Source organism: Podarcis raffonei, chromosome 1, assembly GCF_027172205.1.
Source record: "Podarcis raffonei isolate rPodRaf1 chromosome 1, rPodRaf1.pri, whole genome shotgun sequence".
Taxonomy (NCBI): Eukaryota; Metazoa; Chordata; class Lepidosauria; order Squamata; family Lacertidae; genus Podarcis; species Podarcis raffonei.
In genome coordinates this window covers 135,232,631-135,246,652 of record NC_070602.1, presented here as the reverse complement: position 1 = coordinate 135,246,652, position 14,022 = coordinate 135,232,631, and the positions used below count along the sequence as shown (strand labels likewise).

Genomic DNA, 14,022 nt, shown 5'->3' with positions numbered 1-14,022 from the left:
ACCCCCCTGTGGTTTTTGTGTGCGCCTTTCTTTTGGGGCAGAAGCAACCCACAGATGCCAACTGAGGATGCCAACAGAGGACATTGACGAATGCCCTCTGATATGGGACAAGAGGCATCCTTCCCAAAGTTGAAAGTGCTTGCAAAGAAATTTTTGGCTATCCAAAAACGGAACAAGTGTGCCATCTGAAAGTGTGTTCAGCGCTGCTGGCAATGTTCTTCAAAGACAAATGACATCTCTATTGCCAGAGAATGCCGAAATGCAGATTTTCATTGCAAAAAAATATAAATTTCATTTAATAATTTTTTGTTCTGTAAAATTTTATCCATTCTTTCTGGTTTGGCCTGGTTTATAAAAGAAATGCAATTTTTCCTGGCAAAAAAAATATAAATTTGTTTAAAAATATTTTGTTCTGTTAAAATTTATCCATTCCATTCTTTCTACTTTGGCTTGGTTTAGAAAAGAAAATTAACTACCAATCAAATAACTGGAGTTGTGGGATGCAGTCTAAACCACTGAGCCTCTTGGGCTTGCCGATTGCAAGGTTGGCAGTTCAAATCCATGTGACGGCGTGAGCTCCCATTGCTCTGTCCCAGCTTCTGCCAACCTAGCAGTTCGAAAACATACCAGTGCAAGTAGATAAATAGGTACTGCGGCAGTGGGAAGGTAAACAGCGTTTCTGTGCATTCTGGTTTCTGTCACAGTGTTCTGTTGCACCAGAAGCGGTTTAGTTATGCTGGCCACATGACTCAGAAAGCTGTCTGTGGACAAATGCTGGCTTCTTCGGCCTGAAGTGAGATGAGCGCTGCACCCCATAGTTGCCTTTGACTGGACTTAACTGTCCAGGGGTCATTTACCTTTTACCTTTTATCTTTTATACTCAATAGTGAATTATACTTGAATAACTAAAAGTGACACTGAATTGGCCTTTTACTTGCTTTGTAATGTAATTAATTTTTTAGGGAACGTTCTCTCATCTTACCTTTCATATCTATGCTTCTGATTAAATTTTACAGCTTAAATTTTAGAGAAAATGTGATAATTTAAACTTTATTGGTACAGTAGTACTGTAACATAGCAGTTGTAACAATATGTTAAGTAAAAATTTATCAGTATTAGAATTAGACTGATAGGTTTTAGCAGTTGCCAGGACATTCCCACATTCACTTCTATATCGCTTCAGCCTTATTTCAGATATCGTGATATATCAAAATATTGTGATGTTTAGATGGTGATATATCACAATGTTGAAAATCAGATATTAACCAGCCTTCATGATTATTAAGACCCAGCATAGGTTTCTCAAAAATAAGTCATGACAAACCAGTCTGATCTCTTTTTTTTGTTTTTGGATGGAGTAACAAGCTTGGCAAATCAGGGGAATGGTGTGGACATAGTGTATCTTGATTTCAGTAAGGCTTTTGACAAAGTCCCCCATGATAATCTTGCGAGGAAGCTGGTAAAATGTGGGTTAAATGAGGTAACTGTAAGGTGGATTTGTAGCTGGTTGGTAGACCAAACCCAAAGAGTGGTCATTAGTGGTTCCTCACAATCCTAGGAAAAAGTGACATGTGGGGTGCCACAAGTTTCTGTCCTGGCCCGGTTGTTGTTCAATGTCTTTATAAACTACTTGGATGAAGGAATTGAGGGGATGCTCATCAAATTTGCAGATGACACCAAACTGGGAGGGGTAGCTAATTCAGTAGAAGACAGAATCAGAATTCAAAATGACTTTAACAGATTGGAGAACGGGGCCCAAGCTAACAAAATGAATTTCAATAGGGACAAATGTAAGGTTCTGCACTTAGGCAGGAAGAACCAGGTGCACAAATATAGGATGGGGGCCACCTGGCTTATTAGCAGTACATGTGAAAAGGATCTAGAGGTCTTGGTAGACCACAAGCTTCTCATGCGTCAACAGTGTGATGCAGCAGCAAAAAAAGTCACTGCTATTCTAGGCTGTGTCAACCGAAGTCTAGTGTCCAGATCAAGGGAAGTAAGAGTCCCACTCTCTTCTGCCTTGGTCAGACCACACCTGGAATATGGTGTCCAATTCTGGACACCACAATCTCAGAAGGATATTGACAAGCTGGAATGTGTGCAGAGGAGGAATCAAGGGTCTGGAAACCAAGCCTTATGAGGAACAGTTGAAGGAGCTGGGTATGTCTAGCTTGGAAAAGAGGAGACTGAGAGGAGATACGATAGCCATCTTCGAATACAGGGGTCAGCAACCTTTTTCAGCCGTCGGCCGGTCCACCGTCCCTCAGACCATGTGGTGGGCTGGACTATATTTTGGGGGGGAAATGAACGAATTCCTATGCCCCACAAATAACCCAGAGATGCATTTTAAATAAAAGCACACATTCTGCTCATGTAAAAACATCAGGCAGGCCCCACAAACAACCCAGAGATGCATTTTAAATAAAAGGATACATTCTACTCATGTAAAAACACGCTGATTCCCAGACTGTCCGCAGGCTGGATTGAGAAGGCAATTGGGCTGGATCCGGCCCCTGGGCCTTAGTTTGCCTACCCATGGACAAGATGACCCATGGGTCTCATTGAACTCTATGATTCTATGATTTCATTTCTGTATTTTAAAGAAATCATAAATTTTAAGAAATTGTGTAATTTAAAGAAATATTTTTATTATTATTCATTTCATTTCTGTATTTTAAAGAAAAGATCTCAAAGTGGTTTACAATACATTAAACATCAAATAAAACAACCCAGAATAAAATAGATACAAGCTTCAAGGAAAATGGCTGGGAGGTTGCCTGCTCTTGATGGGGTTACACTTCCTCTGAAGGAGCAGGTTCGTAGCCTGGGGGTACTCCTGGATCCTTTGCTGTCACTCGAGGCTCAGGTGGCCTCAGTGGCCCTGAGTGCCTTCCATCAGCTTTGGCTGGTGGCCCAGCTACGTCCCTTTCTGGACATGGATAGCCTAACTACATCTATGCTCTGGTAGCCTCAGGGTTAGAATACTGCAGTGCGTTATACTTAGGGCTGCCTCTGAAGATGGTTTGGAAATTTCAGCTGGTGGTGAATTCAGCAGCCAGGTTGCTCACCGGAGGAAGACGGTTTGAGCATATTACACCGATCCTGGTCCAACTGCAGTGGCTACCAGTTAGTTTCAGGGCCCAATTAAAAGTGCTGGTTTTGACCTGTAAAGCCTTAAATGGCTCAGGACCGCAATTCTTCAAGGATCTCCTATTTCCATATGAACCTACCCAGACCCTGAGATCATCTTCTGAGGCTTTCCTTCGTGTCCCTCCTCGAAAGGTCCGGAGGGTGGCAACACAAGAACAGGCCTTCTCTGCAGTGGCTCCCTGTCTGTGGAATGCTCTCCACAGGGAAGTTTGCCTGACGCCTTCATTATACACCTTTAGGCACCAGGCAAAAATGTTTCTTTTTAATCAGGTCTTTGGTTGATTTGATTGACATCCTATATCCTTTTAAAATGTGGCTCTTTTGTGCTGTTTTGTGAACCGCCCTGAGACCTCCGGGAATAGGGCGGTATATAAATTCAATAAATAATAAAATATTTCAGATCCTTATATGCAGACATGTCCAACATCTTGTTTCTTGTGCATCCTTCTTCTTGACTAGCGCTGACTTGGGGGTAGAGATGTCAAAGCTTCTTTCTGTCCATTGTCTTGTTGCAAATCAGTTCTTATTTATTTATTTACATCCTGCTTTTCAGACAAATATTGTTTCCTAAAACAGCTAACATCAGTAAAAAATACAGTATATACAAGACTCCCAAAGGAAGGCTTGTAAATTAATTAAATAACATCATAATTTGATTATCTACCTTCTAAATGATTAATTCATTCACATTTAATCTGCATATGTTCAAAATATCTGTATAGTTATATATTGAAGTTATCATGAGAGCTTTTGTTAAATTGTAAGTTACTAGTCATTGTAGGAAGGAAAGACTAATATATTCTGCTTTTCTCATTCTTTGTAACTGAAATATGGTAGCACCAAAATAGTTTCCAAAAGTGTTTTTGTTTTGAAGTTACTAACTTAAATGGTTCTTTGTGGTTAACTGACTTGAGCATGGGTAGTTAACATTCAGTTGTTTTTGAAGTGCAATGCCCACCATCCTTGCCATTGTTCATGTGGCTGATCAGAGTTAGATTTTAAGGACAGCTATGTGGCTATTGGAATTACATTTTGATCCAAATATGATGTTATAAGTGGCCTTAGTGATATGGATACTGGCACCTGTCTTTGCCTGCCTTACCAGCTATAATAATAATAATAATAATGATGATGATGATGATGATGATAATGATAATAATAATAATTTTTATTTATTATTTCTACCCTGCCTATCTGGCTGGGTTTCCCCAGCCACTCTGGGGGGGCTTTCAACAGAAAATTAAAAATAGAATAAAACTTCAAACATTAAAAACTTCCCTAAACAGGGCTGCCTTCAGATGTCTTGTTGTTTATTTCCTTGACATCTGACGGAAGGGTGTTCCACAGGGCGGGTGCCACTACCGAGAAGGCCCTCTGCCTGATTCCCTGTAACTTCGCTTCTCGCAGCGAGGGAACCGCCAGATGGCCCTTGTCGTTGGACCTCATTGTTCGTGATGAATGACGTGGATGGAGATGCTCCTTCAGGTATACTGGGCTGAGGCCGTTTAGGGCTTGAAAGGTCAGCACCAACACTTTGAATTGTGCTCGGAAATGTACTGGGAGCCAATGTAGGTCTTTCAAGACTAGTGTTATATGGTGTCGGCGGCCACTCCCAGTCACCAGTCTAGCTGTCACATTCTGGATTAGTTGTAGTTTCCGGCTCACCTTCAAAAGTAGCCCCACGTAGAGCGCGTTGCAGTAGTCCAAGCGGAAGATAACCAGAGCATTCACCACACTGGCGAGACAGTCTGCGGGCAGGTAGGCTCTCAGCCTGGGTGCCAGATGGAGCTGGTAGACAGCTGCCCTGGACACAGAATTGACCTGCGCCTCCATGGACAGCTGTGAGTCCAAAATGACTCCCAGGCTTTGCACCTGGTCCTTCAGTGGCACCGTTACCCCATTCAGGACCAGGGAGTCCCCCACACCTGCCCGCCCCCCCAAAACAATTATTCTGTCTTGTCATGATTCAACCTCAATCAGTTAGCCACAATCCATCCTCCAGGCACTCACACAGGAACTAGAGTTGTTCTGAGACAGAGAGAGCCTGGGCTCAGCAGTCCATTCTTTGGTGACTCCCTCTTTGGACTATTGCAATGTATTCTATGTGGACTACCCTTGAAGACTGTCCTGAAGTTGTAGCTAGTGCAGAATGTGGTTGTCAGGTTTGTAAGCGGGGTAGCACAGTGGGATCTTGTGCCATTGGTTTTACAAGCACTGCATTGTCTGCTAGTGAGCAACAGGGCCAAAATCAAGATGTTGGTACTGGTGTAAAGGCCCTAAACCATTTGGGATCCAAGTACTTTAAAAACTGCCTCCCCTAATACCAGCCGCTGCAGGCCTTGTGATTGGTGGTGGAGTCGCTGCTGGTACCAATGCCAGTGAGTATTGCTTGAAGGGTGGTGTGACCTGTGTCAGACTCTTTTAGCAGCTTTGAAATTATTTTTGATGATTTGGAAGTATAAATTGTTCAGATTTTCTATTTCTAACATAGATTATGTAAGACTGCCCTTGGGTCGTTTGGAAGGACAAGTGGGATAAAAAAACCCCTAATAAATACTGCGTAAAAATCGTAATAATAATTGGAGATGAGCTAACCTTGCCTTTGGGGTTTTGCAGTTGATGTGACCACAACACTACCTTTGCAAGTGGCACCATCTGTAGTCCCTATGGATCTCCGTTTGGACCATCAGTTCTCTATGCCAGTTGCAGAACCTACATTACGTGAGCAGCAGCTTCAACAGGAATTGTTGGCCCTCAAACAAAAGCAACAGATCCAGAGACAGATCCTCATAGCAGAATTTCAGAGACAACATGAACAGCTCTCTCGTCAGCATGAAGCTCAACTACATGAACACATAAAGGTGAGTGGCGAGAATTCAGTTTGAGTTGGAACAAAGTCTCCCAAGCAGTGGCTGATGTGTGTTAAACAGTTGTCTTTATATAATCACTTTAGATGCTCTAGAAGGAAAGAAACATAACACGTGTACCTAGGTATATATTGGATCAGTGGCAAACTATAGCCTAAGATGAGCCATGGCTTCCCATGAGCTTCCTGCGGGCTCATGTCTGCTGCTCCTTCACTCCCACTACTCTCCTCCCTGTGTCATGCTGGAAGGATACAGACCTGAGCACTGGCTTAGCTTTATGTGTGAACTTGTGGTTTGTTTCTCTACAAATTCAACACAAGCAGCAAACCAAGAACAAATGCTGGTTGGTTTGTTCTCTGCATGACACAGGGAGGAGGAGATGGGTGTGTGTGTGAATGAGCAGCATACACCAGCACCCTGCATGTTCACAGGAAGCCATGGCTTATAGTTTATGGTTATGTGTGAACTGGGTCATTGTATCTCTCATGTAATGGCCATGTACGTGTGTATTTAAAACCAAACAAAAGACAAGAGTATCTTTTGTTGATTTTCTGTACACTGCTAGTCAAAACACTAACAGTCCTTGATCCTTGTTGGCAGTTCACAAAATTATGTACGGTTGTAGTTTGTAGTTATTTCCACTGTTAAAATCTGGTGAACTCCAGGAGTGATGCTTTGAGTTGGAAACAGACTGTTGCCAGCACCTGACACCAGCACTTTTAATTTTTTACTCAAAAAAAACAACAGCAAGCATTTTAACTCAGTTCTGATTTTATATTTTTAACTGTTTTTAATCTTTATTGTATTGAATTACCAGTAAACCCCTTAGAGCCAACGGTAATTAAGTGGCATATAAATTGTCATCAATCAATCAATCAATCAATCAATCAATCACTCAATCAATCCCTCTTACAGTTCTAGTCATAGGCCTATTTCACATGTAACAGTCAGCCGGAATGTGACTTACCATGACAGTTGAAATGTGCTGGTTCATTTGAGGAGTTTATATCCAGTGTGGACAAACAGCTAAGCCAAAGTGTGATTTAACGTGTCCTCTGAACTTCGCTAAGGAACCTCTTCCTTACTATCTGTAGCCAAGCTTTGTCCTATTGTTACAGATTGTGGTGGAAAAGGAGAAATCTTAACTGCAGTTCTGAGCTCAAACAACACATTAAGCCAAGCTTTGGCTGAGCTGCTGCACTGTGCTCTGTGGGGCAGGCAATGCAGGGCGTGATTTAAAAGGGCAGCATGCAAAGCCCTGTTGCACAGCTCTTCCCAAGCACCGGCAATTAGCTGCTTATTGAGCATGTGGGAAGCACTGTGCTTTGCAAGCCTCTGGGCTCAGTGTTTCCCCAGTTGATTCTTAGGTGTTTGGAAAGCTCTGTGCAAAGAACTTTGACACATATTAATCACTTGATGTCATTATGATACCGGGTGATTGACAGGTGAGTTGTTCTGCCCAACTGTCAAAGTTGACCCGCAGGGTTTGTGTGACAATAAATATATGGCCTACCAGACCAGAAAGGTTTTTTACCCCTGATCTAGTGCACAATTGCAAAACTCAAAATTATTGCTATGCTGCCTCCTCTGTTTCCTTGTGTGGAATTGGAACTTTTAACAGTTTTGTTCTGACTGCTGCTTAGGAGATGGCAACTTTAAAGGGCAAAGATTGTGACCGAAAGGGCAAAGATTGTGTGCATTTACTTTACACACACCTCTTTTTTTTTTTTTTTTTTTTTTTTTTTTTTTTTTTTTTGCCCAACAGCAGCAACAGGAGATTCTGGCAATGAAACATCAGCAGGAGCTCTTGGAACACCAGAGAAAGTTGGAAAAGCATCGGCAGGAACAAGAGTTAGAGAAGCAGCATAGAGAACAGAAGCTGCAGCAGCTTAAAAACAAAGAGAAAGGAAAAGAAAGTAAGTGTCAGCGGGACAGATGATCTCAGGGGTGCATCTAGTGGCACATGAATAATGAGGAAGGCAATTTTGATCAGGTTACTGTGAAGATTGCTGTAAATTGCAGTGTTTAAGTAATTCAGGTGTTTTTCTCTGAGTAAAGCTCATCCTGTCTTTTATGTTGACCTCTACTATGCTTTAAACCTAAAGAGAGAAAGAAAGGCATTTAAAGAAGTGAATATAACATTGTAAACGTTAATGGAGATCACATTTGGAAGATTTCCTTTTTAGGGTTGATGTCCTAATTTATCCAAAGAATACTTGTCCATGTGAAGTTTCTGTTCTTACAGACCACCTGTTTTGTGAATATTTGTCCACTTATTTACAAAATTAGATGGTGATTTTATACATTTGTATAAATGAATTGTTGCGTTATGAGCAATGCTCCCTTCTGCCAGCGTACGAGTGTATCTGTGTGCATGCGGCTGTTATGGGGATTGAGAGGTTTATGCATACCTGGAGCGGCCAGCATTGCTACCTCATACCAGGATGGGGCAGGACAGCAGTAAGGCCTGGACATGGCTAGGGCACTGGTGGGAGTAGCTCTGTTGGACCTTGCTGCCACCCTACCTGGGTATGCAGTAGAGCAGGGGTCGGCAAAGTTTTTGTGGCTTGGGCCGGTTCACAGTCCCTCAGACGCCGCGGGGGGCTGGAATGTGTGCGCGCATGCATGCATAAATGGTATTTCCAGTGTGGAGGAGGCGTGCACCACTTCCCATTGGCTGCAGGAGCTTCCTGCAGCCAATGGGAAGCCAGCCAGCATCGCAGAAGGTGATCCCTGCTCTGCTCTGCGCCGGTTTAGTGCAGTGCACGGGAGCTGACTGAGCAGGCGGCGGTGGCGGCGGGCGGTCCATGGGCTGCTTGTGGCCTATGGGCCTTAGGTTGCCGACCCCTGCAGTAGAGACACTGTTGCTGGGAGGCCAGGTCTCTGCTGCTGCCCCTTCCTGATGGCAGACTCTCTCTCCCCTTCTGCTTAATCCAAGTAACTCAGGCTTAAAGCTCAAGTAACTTGCATTTTTGTAAAGAGCGGCACCGAGGGCTGGATAGGAATAATGCAGCTGTGCCCAAATTTCTTGGTCACCATAATGTCCTTGCATAGTACCTGCTTTCCCATGAGTGTATGCAGACGGGTGTAGTGGGGAGGAAAAGAGTACTTTTGAATCCTTTAGCAATCCCTTGGTCCTGTACACATGGGCTGCATCCATGAGAGACTTGATGAGGTATATCCATAGTATTTCCATGTTGCAAGGAACTATCGCAGAAAATATGTGCTCCAATATTCTTCCTTTAAGAGTCATTCTAATTTTATGTGGGTCTTTCAGCATAGAAAGTTTAGCCTGTATTTTCATCTTGCTATTCATACTTAGGGAATTTGATCTTCATGAATTCCAATATGAACCAATGCATACCTCCCCAAGTAACGTGCACTTTCTGAATGTTCCCGTTGGTATTCTTGGGTCAAAGGACATATCAAATATGTTTACAATGTGCATTTTAACAGACAACCCTTTTTTTAAAAAAAGGAATTATATATATTTGGAAACAATTTTTGTACAGATTAACACACCCAGCCACACAAAATTTGCAGTTTAACATGGAAATGGTACAGAATGGACTTAAGGGTGAACTCATGTGAAATAGGTGCAGACTGGAATTAGACTGACCCGTCCATTCTTATTCACAGTTATTTCTACACCTGCCTTATTTGCTCCTTTAATGATTACACTAGGATTGGTGGTTAAATCCTGTAGGGTATCCTTCTCAACATCACTCATTGTTTGAAAACAAGGAGGCTTTTCTTCCAATTTCTCAAGTTTCTTTCAAGATTAATTATAGAAATAGTTGAGTGGGTGAAGGAACAGGATCTGAAGGGGGGAAAGCTGAACTTGTTACATAAAGCATTGCTTTTAGGATCAAAAGCCTGCTTTTTAAGAAGCCTTAATTCAAGAGTTCAAATAAAGTGGGGGGGGGGAATTCATTGTTGTATCTGGAAGACAACCCTCTATTTACACATTCTTCCTTATCTGTGAGTCATCTGTTAGCTGGATTATATACTAAACTCTTCTGCTTTGATTTACATCTGTGTCCTTTCCATTATTCTTCTCCTTTTGAAGCAAGAGTCTCTTATGGGGAAAGAAAATGCTGATGCCCATCTAAAAATTATCAGAATGGTACTATGTAAAGATAATTACTGTAGATCTAAAGGATCTATGTATGTCCCTTTGAGTGCCAAAGAAAGCAGGCGGTGCATAAATATATGAAATGTTTTCTGGAATTGGAGACCCAATGTATAGTATAGATTTTGTTAGTGACCTTGCACTCTCTGCACATAGTCACCTGCCTGTCTTCACTTCCTAGGTTTATTGTACTTGTCATATTCAACACGCACACTAGTGGTAATCATTGCCATTTCACAAATGATGATTATTTCAGCACAGTAGGTTATTTATACCCCGCCCTCCCCAGCCAGAGCTGGGCTCAGACGGCTAACACCAATAAAATCACAGTAAAAACATAATAGGGGGAAAAGAAAGGGGGGGAAAACAAATTTAAAATACAGGTTAAAATGCAATTTAAAATGCAGCCTCATTTTAAAATAGTCGATAAATCAAGACCATAAGGGGAGGGAAACATAAGGGTCAGACTGAGTCCAAACCAAAGGCCAGGAGGAACAGCTCTGTCTTGCAGGCCCTGCGGAAAGATGTCAAGTCCCGCAGGGCCCTAGTCTCTTGTGACAGAGCATTCCACCAGGTCGGGGCCAGTGCTGAAAAGGCCATGGCCCTAGCTGAAACCAATCTAACCTCCTTGAGGCTCGGGACCTCCAAAGTCTTGTTATTTGTGGACCTTAAGGTCCTCCGCAGGGCATACCAGGAGTGGCGGTCCCATAGGTACATGGGTCCTAGGCCACATAGGGCTTTAAAGGTCAAAACCAGCACCTTAAACCTGACCCTGTACTCCACTGGGAGCCAGTGCAGTTGGTAAAGCACTGGATGAATGATCCCACGGCAAGGACCCCGTAAGGAGCCTCGCTGCGGCATTCTGCACCTGCTGGAGTTTCTGGGTCAGCTTCAAGGGCAGCCTAGAAACAGGCATTTGCGTTATTGGGTATGCTAAAAGACAGATTTTATGGACGTAAACAGTTATCTGTGGCTTCATGAATGAGATCTTTGTTTATAAAAGCACGTAGGTCAGTGACTAGAGGTATAACAAGAGTTCATCTTAGGTTTCGTAGCTTAAGAGAGCTTCCATTCCCCATCGTGACCAGCTATCACACATAATTAATAAGCTACTCCTTTTTAAAATAAAGTGCAGGTGGGGTTGGAAGTGAAAAAATTGAAACATATTTTATTGTAAGAAGAATAAGTAAATAGCTTGTTAGTCATGCAACAAGAAAAAAAGGAAGGAGTAGTTCTGGCTGTGTTGAAAGAAGATGCCCACGAGGCTGTTCATGAAGAACCATCTTTTGCTCCAGGTGATCTTGGTAGCTACCAGATGGTTTGAAATATTTTAGTTGCTGTTCTGGTCTGGTTTGTGGGCTGCCTTCCGCACTGTGATGGGATGTCTGCTTCAAGAGACTGAAAATGGAAGGGCAGCTCTGAATCTCTTTGACTTCACAATGTCCTATCAGTTCTATGAGCCATTGTATCTTTCTGGAATGACTTTGTGAAATTGGAATTGGAGCACAACAATTTGGACAACCGCAAATTTGGACAAAGCCTCTAGAAAACCTGTTTAACAACAACAACTGCTAGTACTACTACTACTAATAATAATGGTGGTTGAACTTCCATCAAAGCTACCTAAAAATACTCAGCAGACTTTAAGTTCATGTCATATATAAGTCCCATTCTTGTTCCCTGTACTTTTGAATATCGGTTGTTTTTGTTTCTATTTTGATTATGTATTTTGTGTTTTTATATTGTGATTTTATCCTGTAGGTATAAGGCAGTATACAAATTTAATAATAAATAATAAATAATGTGGAAAATTGCTATTAAAGCTACATAAAGTCAGGACCCAGAGCCTGAAAAGAGTCTTGCTGATGGCAAGACTGTAAAGTTTCAATATGTTGCTCTTCTGAAGTCTCACTGCACAAGAATTTGTCTGTGCATTGATGGACTGGTATCTTGTGAAGTAAATAGTGATGAGAAATTATGCTGCTAGAAATGTAATTCTAGACTTTGAAAACATGTAACTTTCTTAGATGCCAGATTTTCTGTTTGACAAAACAGATGATTGACTGTGAATGGAAATATTTATGCAGATATAGTGAACAAAGATCCTTATTTGGAAGGTTTTCCTAGACAGTTTCTGTACATGAGCCATTCATCTTCAACCTTTGCCTGCAGATGTAACTTAAAAAAAAAAACCCTGAGTATGTACAACACTTCTGTTCTTAAATGGTTTTAATTCAGAGCGGCTGGAAAAGCTTCTACAAGTACTTTAGTTTAGGCATAATTTTGTGCGTAAAATCCTATTCAGCTGCACCTCCCTTCACAGGAAAAAGATAAATCTCTGATTAAATTTACATTTCCAAACATCAGTTGTAATTGTGTACCACTCCTCATTGCAAAGAATAATTCTTTATTGATAACTTAAAATATTGAAAGAGTTTGATTGAAATCTTTAGACAACCTTTTGTAAGTTCATGAAGTAGGTCTCAAATTAATGTTGTGGGTGCTAGTTCAGTCTATTTACTTTGGGTTTGGTATTTCAGGTGCAGTGGCAAGCACAGAAGTAAAAATGAAGCTACAAGAGTTTGTCTTAAATAAAAAAAAAGCTTTGGCCCAGCGGAATCTCAACCATTGCATTTCTAATGACCCGCGCTTCTGGTATGGGTAAGTGGCCCCATCCTATTTCTAACAACTTTTTGACTGCTTATTAGATAGCATCCTCCCCTTTCTGCTTGAAAGAATACTCTGCTCCAAATTTGAACACAAAAGGGATAGCCTTTGGAGTAAACTATGGGTAGCATGTTCTAAAACAGTTGTAACCTGCATTTGAATGTGATGGAAAATAAGTCCATTTGCCTGCCTCGTGCCTCCGAAAGGTACAGTGGTACCTCCGGTTACAAACTTAATTCGTTCCGGAGGTCCGTTCTTGATTGCATGTCCTCATCTCGGACACCGATTCTGGGCCGGAGGAGCTAGGACAGCTGTTACAGACTTCAGAATACACCAAAATGGCTGTGGGAGGTACAGTGCACAGAACAAGTGCTGCTATTCCCCAGAGAAGGAAGAGACATCATGTGATGGTAGGTGATTCCCTACTGAATGGGATAGAGGCAGCCGTGTGCAGAGGATGTCCCAGGAAGTGTGCTGCCTTCACAGGTGCAAAGATTCATGATGTAACAGAGAAGTTGCCAAGACTTACAAAGCCCACTGACCACAACCCCATCCTTCTGATTCATGTGGGTCATGATACTGCCAGACACAGCCTTTGACATATAGCAAGCGACCGAAACTCTGGACAGGAAGCTAAAGGGCCTTGGGGTTTTTCCATCACTCCTTCCTGTTGAAGGTTGTGGTCTAGGAAGAAAGAGGAAAATACTAGAAATAATAATAATAATAATAATAATAATAATAATAATAATAATAAGAAGAAGAAGAAGAAGAAGAAGAAGCAGCAGCAGCAGCAGCAGCAGCAGCAGCAGCAGCACTGTTGTGCTTTTGAACTGCTAGGTTGGCAGGAGCTGGGACAGAGCAATGGGAGCTCATCCCATTGCGCAGATTTGAACCGCCAACCTTCCAGTCGGCAAGCCCAAGAGGCTCAGTGGTTTAAACCACAGCACTACCCACATCTTTAAAAAAAAAGTGTCTTAGGCTATGTTTGATGCAAGAAGAAGAACAAGCAAGTGGCAGGTGCTCTGCATGGAGAAGGCAGAGAAATGCTATTGGGTGACTGAGGGAAGGTGCCGACTGTTCAACACCTACTTTGCCCTCTTGTCTTCATCCAAAAGGAAAGTGATGCCCAACCTGGTGATAACAAAATAAATGATGTGAGGAGGAAGCTGCAGCCCAAGATAGGAAATGAGATGGTACTTTAAATGA

The 14,022-nt window shown here is 42.1% G+C and overlaps 1 protein-coding gene across 9 annotated transcripts in view; it reads left to right on the top strand.

The window, feature by feature from the left end:
- Positions 1–14,022, top strand: part of HDAC4 (histone deacetylase 4) — a 119,476-nt gene that overhangs the window by 49,227 nt on the left and 56,227 nt on the right. For 5 of the 9 annotated variants that reach the window (XM_053363997.1, XM_053363978.1, XM_053364007.1 and 2 more), the window contains exons 4-7: positions 4,558–4,635; positions 5,767–6,011; positions 7,783–7,933; positions 12,690–12,810. In XM_053363997.1, the coding sequence (XP_053219972.1) occupies positions 4,558–4,635; positions 5,767–6,011; positions 7,783–7,933; positions 12,690–12,810 (595 nt within the window). The remainder of the gene's footprint in view (positions 1–4,557; positions 4,636–5,766; positions 6,012–7,782; positions 7,934–12,689; positions 12,811–14,022) is intronic. The other 4 variants (XM_053364043.1, XM_053364034.1, XM_053364026.1 and 1 more) reach the window with 1 other exon arrangement.